The 13,777-nt window shown below is 46.8% G+C and overlaps 1 protein-coding gene across 2 annotated transcripts in view; it reads right to left on the bottom strand.

The window, feature by feature from the left end:
- Positions 1–11,197, bottom strand: part of SRL (sarcalumenin) — a 211,609-nt gene extending 200,412 nt beyond the window's left edge. For both annotated transcript variants that reach the window (XM_069646831.1, XM_069646830.1), the window contains exon 1: positions 11,112–11,197. In XM_069646831.1, coding sequence (XP_069502932.1) covers positions 11,112–11,172 — 61 coding nt within the window. In that variant the 5' untranslated portion in view covers positions 11,173–11,197. The remainder of the gene's footprint in view (positions 1–11,111) is intronic.
- Positions 11,198–13,777: the final 2,580 nt, after the last annotated feature.

Here is a 13,777-nt window from a genome sequence, read left to right on the forward strand (position 1 = left end):
ATTTTCACAGCAGTTGCACCCCTAGCTTGATCATTTTCACAGCAGTTGCACCCCTAGCTTGATCATTTTCACACCACTGGCACCCCTAGCGTGATCATTTTCACAGCAGTTGCACCCCTAGCTTGATCATTTTCACAGCAGTGGCACCCCTGGCCTGATCATTTTCACAGCAGTGGCACCCCTGGCCTGATCATTTTCACAGCAGTGGCACCCCTGGCTTGATCATTTTCACAGCAGTGGCACCCCTGGCCTGATCCTTTTCACAGCAGTGGCACCCCTGGCCTGATCATTTTCACAGCAGTGGCACCCCTGGCTTGATCATTTTCACAGCAGTGGCACCCCTGGCCTGATCATTTTCAAGGCAGTGGCACCCCTAGCTTGATCATTTTCACAGCAGTGGCACCCCTGGCTTGTTGATTCTCTCATTCAAGTCCCAGTAACTGTTCAAGTCCATCTAGTATGTGCATTTTACAGTCACAGGCTTCATTCAGGTTGCTCATCTAAGCGGCTCATAAGGGGTCTAACGTTGGCACTGCCCAATCCATGCTATATTATGATGGGTGGCGGGCGGGGCACCATACTCTTCAGTATCGCGGTTGAATTCACTGAGTGGAGGTCCTGGCTTTCCTCCAAGGTGTTCTTGTGTGTGCTAGCACCTTCAGGCAGAATAGTCACTAGTTGCAAGTCTTAAATTACACAACATCTTACAGTAACCACTCCCACTGTTCTATTAGGCACGTGCCTTCGTTGCTAGAGTCCTGTGCTTCAGCTAACACGCTCCCTCTGCCAGTTCCATGAGGTAATGACAATGGGAAAACCATCTTTGGGCATGTGGCAAGATTCTTTTATTCGTTTGGCAAGGCAGGGTTCCCTTTTCCACGTTTCTCAGAAGATGCTGCGCACTCCACTACCCCCCGCCATTTTACGTTGTTGACATCATTCCTGCTCTCCATCCCCTCATACACCTTGTTCCCTCTGTTTTTGTTGCGCTTCAGCCTCAATTCGCCCTCTACCCTCTTTCTTCCATTGTATAGTTTGACAGGAGAAGCACTGTTTTGTTTTCGCCACTCATAACCCTACATTGCTTTTTTGGTAGCCAACATTGATAAAGTAAAATATCCGCACGTTGCGGTTCCGCTCGTACTGTCAATGCTTCTGCCGCTTGCTCTGCTTGGTTTTTGGGAGCGACAGCTAGCTATCCCTTGGTCATATCACACTGTGGCCGAAGATTGTTCGTCAGTGTGACATACTCCTTCCCTTACCTGCTGCTCATCTAGTGAGGGTCAGGGCTGGGAGATTCCCTCTGCTGCCCAGGAGCGCGTCTATGAATTCTGACAGCACAGCAAAAAGCGTGAACCAAAGGCCCAGCACCAACAGGCCATATTAACAACCCCAACACATAGTTGATAGAGCACAATGAATTTCCCCACCAGTCAGAGACTACCGGAAACTACACACAGGAAGAGGCATCTCTCAGGAACCAAAAGGAGGTGGAAAGCCAATGAAAAATCTTCTGGGAGACACAGTTCTAGCAAAACAGCTACACAGGACAGTGGTCCAGAACATTAAACACTAGAAAACTATCACCAAGTCAGATTGGGTGATCAGAAACTGAAACATAGACTGGCTGACACAGATCAAAGAACATACCCGTAGGGGTCAGGCTCCGAATACAAAGACACTGGCAAGTGGACACAGTCCCGTTCCCACTTTCTGCGAGGAAAAGGAAGACTTCACGTATATATCATGTACCTACTTTGGCAATCGCTGGCGGGCTCGTCGCGCCAATACAGGATTTTGCATTGTATTGTGTACAAATGATAGCCTTAAAAGGAGAAAACACACAGGGCTCGTCTCCTGTGACAGTGCGAGAGGGCAGCAGCTGTGGGTGGCCAAGGGGGATCAGCTGGGTGCGAGAAGCAGAGGGCAGGGCCAACGTGTCTTTGGGCACCGTGTTCAGTTACATGGCTGTTTCCATTCTTAGCCAGCTGGCTTCCACCAGGAATACTCCTGCCCCTCCCCGAGCGGTTCAGCAAGACCAAATTAACCCAAGGTTACGGAAGGGTAACATGAACAAAAACGTGCCCTGCGGCGCCCATGTACTACACAGCCTTTACCGCCCGCGCTATGCCCGGGCTACTGCAAGACAATTTACAAGGTTTCAGCGACTGCTCCCAGGGGTGGGGGCATTCCCGAGTGGCTCATCCATGTGGTTGGCACATGGCTCTGCCCGCCTATGTGGAGATGCCCGTTAGGGAACGGTGTTACAGCCTGTCATCCTTAATCCAATAAACAGAAGTTAAAAAAAGAACGAAGGGATAGTTCAGGAATGAGGCTGGGGGTTTGCCCCAGCACTGAGGTTGTTCCTGGAGTCATATTGTGATTTATAAAAAAAAAACAAAAAGCAAACACAGTAATATAAAACGCGAATTTGTTTGTTTTTAAGTACCCATTGCCCTTCTGTAAATAAGGTCCTAAAACAAGACACTCTGCTCGAACCCCCACTTCCAATCCGCTCCCATATATCCTAACCCCGATACCACTTCGCTTTTTGCTATTTTGTTTTTCAAACCAAATGCATTTTCTGTTTTCACCGATATTTGCCCCACTTCCGGGGTTTTCCCCTTTTTTCACATGCACCTATTTCGTGGCCCAGTCCAGTGCTCGGCTTTTGAAACGAAAAGTGTTGGCCATCTCAAAAACACACAGAAAAAACGAAAAGTGAACTTTCCGAAGAAAATACTCGGATTACACCAACTGAAAGGCGTGGCTGCTATCTCTCAAGGAAAAAAAATAGGCCCATTCCACAAGAAGTTGAACTTTGAACTGTCCTGGGCTGTGCCCATCATTGAAAATAGCAGTGCGTGATCAGGCAATCTGCCGAATAAAGGCAAGAGGTTAACTGAGGATGAAGACCACTCAGACTTTCAACAAGGACTTCTCCCTCTTTTCACTGCCTAGATAGTATCTATCCAAACTACTCCTGGGCATCTGAGGTGCGAGAAACGTAATCTCCTAGAAGATCAGGAGAGCCCCAGCATGGGAGGGCGAAGAGTTGCCTTTTAGGAAAACACACTTATTGGTCAACTCTTGTTTGTATTGTGTAGTCTTGGAAATGGTGTCCCATCAAAGTTTCGAAAAAATAGTTTTGAAATACAATCATTTAAAAAACAAAAGCACCAATTTATTTTTTTGGTTTCGTATAGTAAAAATAGTGGGTTTTCCCCAAAAAACAGGGGCTGGGGGGGGACCTCCCGAAAAAAACAAAACGTTCCTTCGAATTCTTTTTTTTCGATGCTTTTGAGTCGAAACTGTTGTATTTCGACACATGACTGTCGAAACTTTGACTATAAACCCTTGGAAATGTTTTGGAAAGACCAAGAGCTATACGAATTAGTCAAAAAAACACCCTAAAGTCACACTGTCTTCCTTTTGGTATAGAGTAGTTTAAGAACCCCAAAAGTTCTGCTGTAGTATTTCAACCTGTATTTAACGGTTTATGTCATTGCGATCACATTAAAAGATCATTCATGCTGACAACAAACAATGTAAGGGGCTCTGCAATGATATGAAATTACTCGACAGATATAGGCCAGGGGCAGGGAATTTCTCAAGAGCCAGGAACCAAGACTCCCTCAGAGGGTCGAGGTCATCCGAGAGGGAAAAGGAGGGGTAGGAACTTCCCAGATAGCACAAAGGAAAAGGGAAGTGGGAGGGAATCCCCAAAGGAGGTAGGATTCTGGACTCCTTTGATTGAGGGAAGTTTGACGTCTCCGGAGTGGTAGGCAGGTTTGTGCACTTCCCAAGGGCAGGAATTGTTAAACACTTGCCAGAGAGTGGTATGGACAATGGCTCCACAAGTGTGGGACCATCGAGCACTATTGAGGAGGAGGGTGTAATGGGAACTCATGAAAGAGAGGTAGGAATGAAGACCGCAAAGACAGAAAGAAGGAATGAATGAGGACCTCCAACAAGGAAGGGCACCTAGTGCAAGGTAGGATCAAGGACTTCCTAGAGCGAGGGAGATGGGAGTGAAAACTCACCAGGAAGGAGAAAGGAGGGAAAGGATTTGCAAGAGGGAAAAAGGAACTGTCAATGGCATTCCAGAAAGTGGGAGGTTCGAGCACTCTTCAGAGACAAGCTGGGGATGAAGTCTCTCTGGAAAGAGAGAGTTTTGAATGCTCTTCAGAGAGGAAGAGCGTCAGGTACAAACTAGTGGGTGGGAAGGTAGAGGACCAGTGACATGAGTGGTCAAGGACTCTCCATAAACGTGTACTGTTGGCTACCCCCACCCCCCCGGGGGGCACAGCAATGGAGATTTGTGTAAAACCCAGTGAAAGGAAAGGTTATGAACTCCATACAAGAAAGAAAATATGCTGTGTCCCCAAAGGAAGGGTTGGGGTCTCCCCATGCAAAACAAAGAATAGTTTAGGACTCCAAAGAGGGGCAAAGGGAAGAATTGAGAACACACACAAGGGAGCAGGGTTGAGGTCACCACAGAGGGTGGAGGATTTAGCAATGTACCAGGGGACAGGTAGGTGGCTCAGACAATTCAGAAGAGGGAGGGCTGAATACTTCCAGTAAGTAGGGAGGGAGAAGAACTACTCAGAAGGTGGGAATGTACCAGAACCCCCATCCACTAAAATAAGAATAGTGAATGGTTATGGACTCAAATTTCTACATAAAGTGGTAATAGTTGGGAGTCTACCACTTGCAGAGAGTTGAAGATTTGCTGACAAAGCAGCCCATTTGAACTCCCCAGAGAGGACAAAGCATTGACAATTCACCTTACCCCAATGGGTACATAAAGAACTTGCCTCAAACTAGAGCAGGGGTCTGCAACCTTTGGCTCGCCAGATGTTTTGGACTACAATTCCCATCATGCTTCTCATTGTAGTCAATGATGAGGGAACATGTTGCTGATTGCAGACCCCTGCTCTAGAGGAAAAGCGGGTGACAACCCTCTTACAAGAATGGCAAAACAGTGACTGCCCAAATGTAATAAAGCAGATGAGAACTGACGTATGTTTAGCAGACCATGTGCTTTCAAAAAGTCGTGGAAGACAGCAATTTCCTTCAAATGCAAGGCATACGAGGCCTATGCTAGATGAAGTAAAAACAGCACTGCCTCAGGAATCCATCATAGGCAGAGGGAGTGCCTTCTTAAATGATAATGGGAGATAGGTCCGGGCGTGTATCCCACAGGAGTGTGGTGATAAGGACTCTTTGCACGCCCAGTAGGAGGTTGTGATGAGGGGTATGAACAGGGTTAATGGGGAAAACAACATACATAAAATCTCCCAATCGCAACACGAGGGAGGTGCCTCTGTAGATTAAGTGGTGAAGACAGAAATCCCTGTAGGAGCTCAGACCAGTTTCTGTGGAAGATACTCACTCTTGCAAGCAGTCAAAAGAGATGCGAAGTCCAAGAGAAACTTGAAACAGTAACTCACTCAAGTGAATTGTAATGTAACACACTCAAAGACGTGTGGCAGTTGTTGACACCCCCATAGGGAAACAGGCCACACTTTCTTCCCCCAAAAATAGGTAGAAAGTTGAGATTTTCAGAAAGGCGTAAAAGGGGAAAATTGTGGCTGCCCGATAGAAATATGGCAAAGGACTTCTGAGGGAAAGCTCTGGGAAGAAGGTAAGATAAAAGGAGGATATTCCCAGAGGGCAGCAAGATAAGGGATCTCCTCCCCCAGACTGCAGGGCTGGAGGTAAGATGACAAGTTAGCTGAAGGGTGGTGGGATAAAAAGATAATGACAATATGAGTTGGGAACTCTCTAGCCAGGTGAAGTTGATAACGTCAGAGGAAAGTTAGATAAGTAGAGGGACCTTTTAAATCATGTTTGCAATCCCGAAATTCATTTTGCAATCTGAAGTAATCTGTTTCTCTAGCTCAATTGGTTCATTGGAGAGGATTCAAGACCCAACTACCAGGATGCATTTGTTTTTTTAATGAAAAATTAGATATAGAAATAAATCACAGAATCACATGGTCACTGTATAGATTAGAGGAATCACCACACAGGTAGAAAGAGTGGGAGGATGGGTGCGCAGAAGCTAAGACCTCTCATGGAGAGGGTTGGGCGGGAGGGAGGCGGCTCCATGCTAAGGCTGAATAATCTACCACCAACTTCATAGGAATGCAAATGGTGAAGACGCCCCAAGGCGAGGCCTTTCCTAGGGATGATGAGATGTTTCAGGTGTAACAATTATAAAAAATAATGAACTAATTGACTCAAATAAAAACAACCCCCACCCTGTGTTAGATAAAAGGTACCAATTATAACACAATGCAGACAACACTGACACAGCATGCCCTAATGAAATGTGACCAAGACACAACCAACTTCAATGCTTGACCGCTCGCCCCAGACATTTAACAGGACATTTTAGCACATTAGGTCAAACCCTGCCAGTGCCCAACAGGAATAGCATTCAAATAAATGTTCTCCCTCTGATTCTATGAATGCATTTACAGATGGTCGTTTCAAAATCCATCGAAACGTCAATTAGAGAGCCCCCCCAAAACATCAAGTGACCATTAAAACAACTGACAGAAAAACGATGATCTCCTTCAAAACCTTCCTTATCATAATGTCATAGAGAGGAAGGAGGATTTTTCTGGAGCCTGGCCCAGCACCAGACAACAACTCACAGCTCTAAAAACAATCCAACCCTCTATGCAGATGAAAGCATCATCTAGAGACTCATTTGTACCCTCCCGATGCCACAATGTGTTAAACACTCACAAAAGGTATGTCACTCTGAAAACGGGGGACAGGGGATCGTTGCCAACATTTACTAAAATTGCACTTTATCTTAGAGAGACTTTAAAACTACAAGACATGGTAAACCCTCACAGGGTCACCAGTCAGTGTGTTTCACTCCTTAACAGGGCTTTGTCAAGACATAAATATTCAAAGTGAGTGATGGGCACCTTAAAAACCTATATAGTAGGGATCATGTGATTCAAGCTTGCTTGGTAGCTATCCTAACCTAGTGTAAATTGAACCTTTAATTTGTAATGGCTTTGCCAGATATCCTTATGGTCTGAGTATGGAAGGAATTCAGTGATAATGTATCTGAACTCAATATATTCAATGTCAAATAATATGGCAAGCTGCATATATGTGTTCGTGTGTAAATAATATGTTCCATGTACTCCACAGCACAAGAAAGCACATTCTGAATATATTAATTGCAGATGAAGAGGACCATTGTTCACCTTAAATAGATACAAAGATGGATATTTATAAATGTATAATTAGCAAATGTATTCATTTTTTAACATTTCTATCATAAGTGCAGAAGAGTGATATTAGTTTAAATGAAACACAAAAGATGGACCGCATCACACCCTCTTCACGGCGGCGAGAGAAAAATGGAAGGAGGAAGGATGGAGCAGATGAGAAATATCTTCAACAGGATTGATTATTGTAACAGAAAAAGATGTGATGCTTCTGCAACATTATGTTCTTGGGGCCTGATCATGTTAAGCCTCAGGATCATCTCACCTTCTATACTCATGATGTCCTTGGGGCCTGAACATGTTAAGCCTCAGGATCATCTCACCTTCTATACTCATGATGTCCTTGAGGCCTGATCATGTTACGCCTCAGGATCATCTCACCTTCTTCTATACTCATGATGTCCTTGGGGCCAGATCATGTTTAGCCTCGGGATCATCTCACCTTCTTCTATACTCATGATGTCCTTGGGGCCTGATCATGTTAAGCCTCAGGATCATCTCGCCTTCTTCTATACTCATGATGTCCTTGGGGCCTGATCGTGTTAAGAATTGTGATCGTCTCACTTTCTTCTATACTCATGATGTCCTTGAGACCTAATTGTGCTAAGCCTCGGGATCATTTCACCTTCTACTATACTCATGATGTCCTCGGGGCCTGATTGTGTTAAGCCGCGGGATCATCTCACCTTCTCCAATACTCATGATGGCCTTGGGGCCTGATCATGTTAAGCCTCTGGATCACCTCACCTTCTTTTATACTCATTATGTCCTTAGGGCCTGATCATGTTTAGCCTCGGGATCATCTCACCTTCTTCTATACTCATGATGTCCTTAGGGCCTGATCATGTTAAGCCTCAGGATCACCTCACCTTCTTTTATACTCATGATGTCCTTTGGGCCTGATCATGTTAAGCCTCAGGATCATCTCACCTTCTTCTATACTCATGATGTCCTTTGGGCCTGATCATGTTAAGCCTCAGGATCATCTCACCTTCTTCTATACTCATGATGTCCTTGGAGCCTGATTGTGTTAAGCCGCGGGATCATCTCACCTTCTTCTATACTCATGATGTCCTTGGAGCCTGATTGTGTTAAGCCTCAGGATCATCTCACCATCTTCTATACTCAGTACAACTTCTCGAGTCCCGCCTCTCTTTCAAGAACCAACTCAACATTTGCCTGTTCATACAACGAATCAGGGCCAGTTCACTGTAGACTTCTTTATATAGTTCACTTCTAGGCCCATTCTGCGCTCCGCTCCCTCCCCCTTCACTGTTGCTGCCCAGCGCCTCCTTTTGTTTGGGCTCTCTTTAAGGAGGTGATCCACCTCTTTACCCACCCGTTTTTTATTTATTTATGCAGCAAGGTACACTGCATAAGATGACCTTGCAATCTTCGGCACACCAACATTCCAACATGTCATACTACAGGTCAAGACACACTTGTACCCCTAACAACCCAACCTGTGAAACCTCTGGGAAAAATAAGAAGTCAAGACTCACCTGTACCCCAAAGGCCCCAATCCACCAGGCATGAATAAATAACTCATGATCGCCTTGCTGCCCCAATAACCCAACATTTAAATAGAGTCAGAGCACCCCAAACAAAAAGGGCCTGATTCGCACTATTTAAAAACACATGCACAGAAAACAACAAAATTGTTTCTACTTTGTCCCCAACATCTAACACTCTACAAATCCTGCTTTGACAGTGCTTTAAAGGGGGCTGGCACCGGCAGGATGGGGCCACCAACTAATGGATTTGCCTAACATCTCTACAAACAACAGGACTTTTAATGGTGCCGGAGGAGCTTGCAAAGCTACCTTCTTGTGAACATGAAAATTCAAACCCGTGCCACGCTCTGTTCATATGTTTATCACTGTCCTTGTGGAAACGGATAGCGTAGGTATGTATGCAGGTACTCACTCTGCAATAGTATCTTGTTCCTACTCGGAGGTACTATATTCTGAATACGTTTCTACAATTAGTCGCACTCTACTTGTTTTGGTGGTAACAGGTTGTGATTGCTACAAACTAGGGTGCAAACAAGTATTTAATTACATGTAAGCACTGTTCATAAACTAGTACACTTTTTCACAAGGTGGGTGGGATACACCTAGGGCCCGATTCATGGAATTTTTAGCACGGTGCAGTGACTTTGCACTGCAAAAATACACTTTGCACCGCTCTGTGAATCAGGGTACACTGCAAAAATACATTTTGCACCACTCTGTGAAGTTTGTTGGCAGTGCAAAGTCACTTTTCATCATGCTAAAAATTCGATGAATTCGGCCCTAAATGTTGAAAAGAATTCTCAATGTTCCAATGAATAATAGTTATAAACACTGGCGATATAATTACACTTTTTCATAATTTTACTTGAAATCTTCACATTTGTGAATTAAATGAAACACAAATCTTGCGTGTACCGTTTCTTCGCATAACCATGTTGTCGATGTATGTATGAGTTTTGCCAGAGGAGAAAATCCTTATAAGTGATCACATCACATTATTTTGTTTAATCTGTTGTCAATAGCACCTGAGCTTCATATAGCTCGAAGCGCCATGGAGTGATTATACCTCAATGGGATTTTGAGAAAAGAGACACACAAATTCTGTGATTCGTTTAATTTACGGATTTGAACATTTCAAGTGAAAATTATGAACATATTCAATTAAATTACCATTTCAGGTTCATGAGTCGATATAACCAGTTTCATTGGAGCAATGAGCATTCTTTTTCAGCACTGTGTCCCACTCGTGCAAAAAAAGTGTAGATTAATAAACAGTGTTTCTCATGAATTCAATATTTAAGTGCTATACTCCCTAATTGTAGTACTGTTTGCACTTTCAAGTTTTAATCAAATAAGCACCAGCCCTCTGAGACTGACAAAGGGTAACCAGGTGACTCCATGTTACTGGAAACCACTTTTCCTGTGCTTGGCCTTTTATTTTACAAACACATGCCTTCGGGGAGTTGTAGTCTTGGCAAAAGAACGGACAATTTGTACTTAAGCACCTGGTTCGAACAATCTAAAACAGGAGTGTTTATAGTGACCTGAACCCTAACAGTCCTTGACTAATTAATGCATTTAGATCAGACAAACCAGCACCCATCTCTCCGGCCCACAAAATCTGCTTTAAACGTCCCGCCTGCACAATACATGGAAAAGCTGTAAAAGTTGGTACGCTTGCTTTAGAGGTGAAGAGAGTAAGCCACCCTCCCCTTGTTCCCTTAAGACCTCATCCGAATAAATTCGCCAGCAGAAAACAGTTTTCAACTTCAGGCATCAATGCTTCCTGGCATTGGCCCATCTTGAAATCACGGAAATCGAGGACTGGTCCTGCCATCGCCCCAATGCCAACCATTTGGTAATGATACACGTTCGTATGGGTTGCCTGTTATGCCCTCATCACGGTAACTTGGGGAGGTAACTATAATTACGAGGCTCGAGTTAGAACTGCGTGGCTGTGTCTAGAGACATTTCCCCATCAACCGCACGTGCCCGCCCTCACGCCAGAGATCCACAAGCCAAGTGCTGATTCGTGCGTGCCCAGACAGTTCGCACGTAGGCGTTTTCGTGCCTCGTTGGACGAGGAGACAGGCCGAACAATCTCTGGTGTTGAGTAAATACGTTTCCCGCCTTTCGGTAATAATAATTTAGTTCTGTACCATTCCATTTCTAATAATAGCGTTGTTAAAAACGTATGCAAGGGCCGGGATACGGGAGAAAATCGTGCTTTGTTCAGAGATATCGCAGGAAACGCACCAAAGCCTTAATGATGAAACGTGTCCATCAAATGCGAGCGGAAAACGTTTCTTTGCAAGGACTGAGGGGGCGGGGGTCTTACCTGCGGTCCCGAGAATAAGGAGAGTGGCCACGCAGCAGCAAAACAGACTGAATCCCCTCATGGTGGTGGCTGCCAGGAGCTCGCAGCTGCCCGCAGCCTCTATTTATACGGGCGTCAGAAGAGGAGGGACGGGCCACGCACTCCCTGCCAGTGACTGGGGCAGCTCTCTGCATGTGCTGCTGCCTCTCTCGGCCTGTCGGTCTCAGACTGGGATCTCAAAATGCAGTCACACGTTCCAAGAGTCTGCTAGCAAAGCAGACGCCACTTTGTGAATGAAAACAGGCCGTCCCCAGGACGTGCTGTCAAGTGAACTCACGTCGTGTTATTGGGATTTAAACTGCGTAGAGCTGTACCGTGGTTGCGAATTATAACAATACCACCAGCGCCATTTTGGACATCTCGCGGCAAGGAAAGGTGATGGGCCTCGATTCTTTTGCCAGCTACTTTCCTTTTGCCTAAAGCTTCTCATCAGAGCCACTCGTGTTCTCTCCACTGGCACTGAGCTATGCGGCCAAATCCACATTTGCGTTTCCAAGCAGGACGTTTACTTTATAGTTCACCTTTGTTCTGGCTGGCGCTCAGTCTTTCTCCAGTAGGCAATGGCATCCTCCATCCTTCTGACCCGTGCCTCCGTTTGACTACGAATGTCCAAGCACTTAGCGTGGGCATCCCAGTGCCTTGTCCTCCCCCCTCCTCCATGCCCTGGCCCCTTACTCCCCCCCCTCTCCTCCCCTCATGCAACCCAGCATATGTCATACATCACATGTTAGAAAAAACAACTCAGACACTTTGTAAAGTTGGAAGATTAAAATGCCTCAGCAGCTTTATTTTGCATAAAGTCTTGGAGTTATCTTACAGGCGATCCGTAATTCACCACCACAGGTATACTACTCTGTGTGCGGCTACCTAGGTATCCCTTGCCCTCCCCCCCTCCCTTACCGTCCTCGTCCAGTGGACGCCTCAGGTTGAGCCCGGCCCTTGCTAATAACCTCTCTCTACCCCCAGCCGTTTGTAGATTTCCCATGCCCGAGTTTTTTCATATGCCCCCCCCTTTTGCTCTAGGTCTTTGTTGGGAATGCCCTGCCCCCACCCCCTCCTACCCTGACACTTACCCTGTGTCCTGGGTCTGGGTCTAGGTAAAACCGGCAGCCACAAGGTGCCTCGCTAGTGTTCAGGTTCCTATACCGGCACCACCACAAGTGCCCCAACATTACACATATCCCACATCCATTGTTAAGGCCGACACCGCCCTCCGGTGCTGGCCCACACCTTTCTGCCTGCCTATATGGTCATCGCTTTGCGATGCCCGTCTATTTTGAGTCGTTCCTACTCTACTCTGTCCCCCCTTCGTCTCCCAATTGCCGCTAGCACTGGAAGCCCAATCCTATCTATGCTGCCCCCCATGTCTCCCTTCCGTCTTGCCGAGCCCCTAAGAACTTCCCAGTCCCTCTCCCCCAAGGCCTTCCTGTGAAGCCTGACCCAGTGCCCCCCTGCCAGCGTAATATCTCTTCCGTGTACCCTATCCCTTCTCATTCCTTCCTTTCCCAAGCTTGCTCCTCGACTCACCAGGTCCCCAGTTTTTTGGGTCCCGCCAAACCCCCCCCTCCCTGTCGTTTCTGCCCCTCCATATCCTAGCTCCATTTCCCCCCAGAGGCAGACTTCCCAGCCCTGTTCTTCCGTACCCCGTCTCCTGTCCCCCCAGCTTTGGGTCCTTGACCCCCCCTTTCCTTGGGACTGGCTTCCTCCCTCCTGTTCCCTCTATTCACCTTGCCGCCCTGTCTTGGATCCCCCACCTCCCTCCCCCTCATGCCCCCCTCCTTCCGTGAAGACTTCCTCTTGCTGTTATATTGTCACCGTTACCTGACCCCCCCGTAGTCTCCTCTTGTTCCCCCCCGACCGACTTCCCTTGATGGCCTTGTTTGTGAGTTTGTTATTCGCCCCCCCCCTGCAATTTTGGGCTTGGAATTGGCTCCCAAGTCCCCTACGTCCCTCCCCTTTTTTCCAGGGCCTCCCCTGAGCCTATTACTCTTGGGGCGCCGTAAGATCTAAGCTGTTGGCTGAGCATTCCCCTATGGGCCTGCCAGTACTTTGCTACAGGGATCGACCTGTGTCTCCTCCAAGACTCTCTGCTGGTTGCCGGCGGCAGAGAGTTCCCCCCAGCCTGAACAGGTCGCTCCATAGCCGACCCTTCCACTTGCTCCCCTCGCTCAGTCGCTCCTTGGTTGGTGTATGGCCTCCTTGTCCCCCCCCATCCACGTCCTTCCAAGGCCTTGCCCCTTCCATGTCCTACCAGGAAGTCCGCACTTCCTGCCGCATTCTTCCCCATGCATTCCAACTTCTTCCTTGCACCGCCCTTAGACCCTCCTTGTTTACGCCAGCCGAAGCACCCTCCCCTGCCAGCCTGCGCACCCCACCCCAGGCATCAGCGAAGTAAAAGCACAGGAGGGGTGCCCTTACGTGTTGGGCTGGGGATACTCCATTTTGTTGCCATTGCCGGGTTGAGGACCTAGGTCAAGTTGGTTCGTAATTGTGAGGGGGTAGGCAACTCCCTAATTTCGTTCATGCAGGGAAAGGTTTAAAGAGCCCTTGTTTTTATTATATAATGCTTGATTTTGAAACTTCATTTTTGGGCAACCCTAACACAAATATGCGATGCCCTTGCATAT

Source organism: Ambystoma mexicanum, chromosome 2q (assembly GCF_040938575.1).
Source record: "Ambystoma mexicanum isolate Mex_15411 chromosome 2q, UKY_AmexF1_1, whole genome shotgun sequence".
Classification (NCBI taxonomy): Eukaryota; Metazoa; Chordata; class Amphibia; order Caudata; family Ambystomatidae; genus Ambystoma; species Ambystoma mexicanum.